This window comes from Geospiza fortis, unplaced genomic scaffold (genome assembly GCF_000277835.1).
Source record: "Geospiza fortis unplaced genomic scaffold, GeoFor_1.0 scaffold803, whole genome shotgun sequence".
Lineage (NCBI taxonomy): Eukaryota > Metazoa > Chordata > Aves > Passeriformes > Thraupidae > Geospiza > Geospiza fortis.
This window is the reverse complement of record NW_005054698.1, coordinates 1-3,977: the sequence shown is the minus strand read 5'-3', so window position 1 is coordinate 3,977 and position 3,977 is coordinate 1. Positions and strand designations below refer to the sequence as shown.

General features: G+C 34.8%; 1 protein-coding gene across 1 annotated transcript in view; it reads left to right on the top strand.

The window, feature by feature from the left end:
• Window positions 1–2,643, top strand: part of LOC102037519 (E3 ubiquitin-protein ligase RNF180) — a gene marked incomplete at its 3' end in the record, with an annotated part of 13,384 nt that extends 10,741 nt beyond the window's left edge. The window contains exon 3 of the mRNA XM_031065201.1: window positions 1,702–2,643. Coding sequence (XP_030921061.1) covers window positions 1,702–2,643 — 942 coding nt within the window. The remainder of the gene's footprint in view (window positions 1–1,701) is intronic.
• Window positions 2,644–3,977: the final 1,334 nt, after the last annotated feature.

Sequence of the window (3,977 nt, the reverse complement as noted above, 5' to 3'; positions counted from 1 at the left end):
TGATAGGCATACATATTTATATTGGTGTTAATGAAGCTAATGCATATTGCAAAGGCGAGCTCACAATTGGTTAGTTACTTATCAGTCAACTACGCCTACTTCTGCATTCTTACGGCTATTCTATTGAAACTTTTCTTCATATTCTGGCTCAAGCCTCTCTCCCACATCCTAATGTTGCACCAAGGGCACAGTGTCCTTTGCTTTATATGGACACTGACTGCTGACTCTTATACTTGTCTATCTCTTGCTTATTCATTGGTATCATGTCGACATGGCCTTTCTCAGCTAACCACCTGTCCACAAAATCCTCTACATCTAGCCCCTGCCATCTGGGAAATGGACTGTGGGGGACTTAAGAGTAAATCTCTGAAGAAGCTTAATTCTTCTTTGGGAATGGCCAGTGTACACATTGGTCAGTCTTATTAAACTGAGAGTGATTGTGCATGTTTACAAAATTCTCAAGAATTTGAAAGCCTGTGATTATATGTAAACTATTCTTTTTTCCCAAGTTAAAAAAACTCTCTGGATTTACATAGATTCTCATAGGTGCAATGAAAGACACATCTTTGATATTTTGTGTAATTTTAAGGTTTTAACCCACAAGGCAGGAATAAGTTTCGCAAGTAAGTGTTTTCAGAACTTTTAGCATTGTGTGTGAAAAATAGCTTTTTCCACACAAGTTGCTGGAGTTTTTTTCTGAAACTGCTAAATTGGTCTTTCTGACATTTTCTGTACCTTTCAGTAGGACAAGCAGCAGTTATGGATATAGCTATCCAAATCACCTTGAAGGACATTTGCAAGTGAAAGCAATGATTAAACTAGAAATGTTGTGCACCTTCTGTTCATAGTTCTTTAGACACTCAAGTGAGTTAAGTGTGACTGGAGTTGATAATGTTGTTTCTCATCTGGGCTTTGATCCTACAAACACTTGCATAACTTTAGCCCTCAACAGTACTGCTGACAAATGAATATAATTGCTGAAAATACTAATAGTTGTCTAAATATATAGGAGGACTAATAGCTGTATTAATATGTAGGCATTTATAGATCTTTGGTATGTGTTTTCTTTTGAAAAAGTGCCTTCAGGATTGAAAAGAATTCATAGAATTATAAATAATGAAAATAACTGTCTCCTTATATATAGAGTATTAAGGATTTGTCATGGTTTCTGCACAGAGATTATGTTGTAATGCTACATACTCCAAAATACAAATACCATTTTAAGCTTTTGTGGGGTAATCAAAGTGAAAAGCTATATTTTTTCGTAAGAAATCTTCTTCCACCTCACTTAGTATGCAAGAAGTGTATCAGCACTCAGAACACTCAGCTGAGAAGCTGTGCTTGCCAATGCCAGATTAATTTAGGAAATTGATTTCACTACTTTAAAGATCTAATGTTTTCATTAGTATTGCAGCACTATTCTGTCTGTGGAGAAATTTTAAACATATTTCAAAGCTCGTACATTTTACAATGTGTGTTTTAGTTTTCTTAGAATTTGTTATCCCTGCAGCAAGCCAAGCTTTGACCAGAACATTATTTATGGTGAATTTGCTTTCTGCTGTGAAGTGTCTTTTATTCTATTTGAAAAGCAAGAAGAAAATCCTTTTACTAAAGGAGAAAATAACTTCAGTAATTATGTCTTGCTCCTTTATTTTCAGTGAACATGTTGTGTGTTTTATTTTTTTCTCTTTTTGTCAATAGGCACAGTGGACAATTGGAAAACTGCACTGTCCATTCTGTGAGGCCTGCTTAGGGGGCTTTAACTTTGTTTGCAACAAAGAATGTTCCTGTGGACAGTTAGTAAATATACATTTCTTCAAAACTTGGACTGAGGATCAGCCACCTTTGTCTGTTAAATTGTCAAAATCATCACAGAAACATTTGCTTCTCAAAATTCAGTCTGGTTTTAACAAGGATACCTGCCATGAAATGGTAACTGCAACTTTGGAAATCATAAATCAAGGGCTTTCGTACACAGCTGGAAGTAATAATGGTGCTGGAAGATTAACAGAAGCACTTTGTCTAGAAGTAAGAGCTCCCAGATATGAGATAGAAAGTAAAAAACTTCCCTTAAAGACATTAAATCAAAAAAGAAATCTCCCTTCTTCCTATCCTATAAAAGATGCATGCACTGTAAAACCTTTTCACAGATCATGCAGCTTGGATTTAAATTTCAGAGAAAGACTTGTTTTTTCACCTGTGTTATATGAAACTTGCGGCATGGGAACGCTTTATCATGGCCAAAGTCAAAATTCACCTGCTTATGTACAAGGGAGCTTGCAATTAGAGGCCAGTAGAAAAGATGGTAGTTCTTTTCGGGATCTGTATAGTTCCAGGGCTGAGATACTACAAAACCAATTCCAAGTTACTTCTGTTACCACATTACTACACAGAGAGACTGAAAGTGAGTGTGATTTTGAAGTTACTGGACAATCTTCTGGGAGTGTCACTGCTGATGGGTCACCATTTGTGATGAATCTTTCTTCACCTACAAGGGCTGTAGAACACAAACAATACATCACACCTGGTGGTCTTGTGCAGCCTAAGAGTATCTCCTTCAACCAAAAGCTGAGTAAGAGAGAAAGAAACAAATCAAAAAGCCTGAGGAGAAAAAGAAGGCGAGAACAATGTCTGCTGAAGCAAGTAAGTGTTTAAAATTAATTATGCTACTTTTTTGGTATAGTTTGACTTGCTTTTAGAAATAGTTCAGATTTTTTTTATGTTGTCCTTTAATACTGGCTTAATGTGGAACTGTCTACAGTTCCTACCTGACCTGAAGTCAGGTATCAGGCAAGCAAAGATGTATGAACCCTTCCTACATGTAGTTTTTTTCTAATTCCATCATATCAGGTTTTCTTTCTGGGCAAAATCAAAACATGATGGATTTTCACCGGCCTTCTTATTGTTTTGTAATGTAATATTAATTTCAAGTGGGAAAAAACACAGTGAAATTTAATCTGTGGGATTAAAGAAAAACTAAAAATTTGAATCTTCTAAATGAGGAATCCTACCATGTCAGAATTTTCTAACTTTAAATTAATGGTGTTTTGAGTTAACTTTATAGTTAAGAATGTTTTAAATGCCTTTATTATTTCTTGTAAGATGTTGTTATTATTATATTATAAGAAAATATTTTTCTATGAGTAAAGAGTTCATTACTGTTATTTAAAATATTAGTCCTTAATAGGTAGATATTTTATCTGCAAATCTTACACAAACTGTTACATATTCTTATCAATTGTACAGTAATGGTTTCCTTCTTTAAGGCATGTAAAGCAGAACAGAATTAAAGACGATAGGCAGTCACAATTTTTGGTGGAAGGCTGGGAAGGAAAGCCAGTCATGAAATGACTAAAACAGTTTTGGTTTGCTCTCAAATTTAGTAGAATGACTAATGATAAATATGCTTTTAAAATAAAATTTCTCATCATAAATTTCCTGAAAAAAAAACAAAACTGTGTGGTAAGCAAGAGCAACCTTACTAACTAATCAGAGAAGTAGTATCTACTCAAGCAATTATTCCTCCTTTGGGTAGATTTGTCATTGTGAATTCAAGATTAAAGAGGGTGTCTCTCTCAATTAGATGTGAGAACCAGCTTGAAACTGTAATGGGTCTGGGAAATATTATGAGTCTTTTCAGTATGGTGTGCATATATTCTTTCTTCTTTAAGAAGGCTTTTTGTTTTGCTTTAAGACTTAAACTGCTATTGAGACCTTTTGAAAACTTGTTCTTGTAAAATACTTCTATAAAGCTGAGAATGTGGATGTCTTAATGTTGAATACTTGTTTTCTGATAAGCTTATAAAGATTCTTAGCTGTCCAGATCGTTAAAATGGCTTTAAAAATTCCAGATCTCGTTGTTTTGGTAAGTGAAATGATGATGCACAAGTACGATGTGTATTTTTCAATTTTATCATGTCACCTACAGTGTTTCCAGGCACTTTAATCTTTGCGGCTGCGCGGGCGTCTGACCCCGG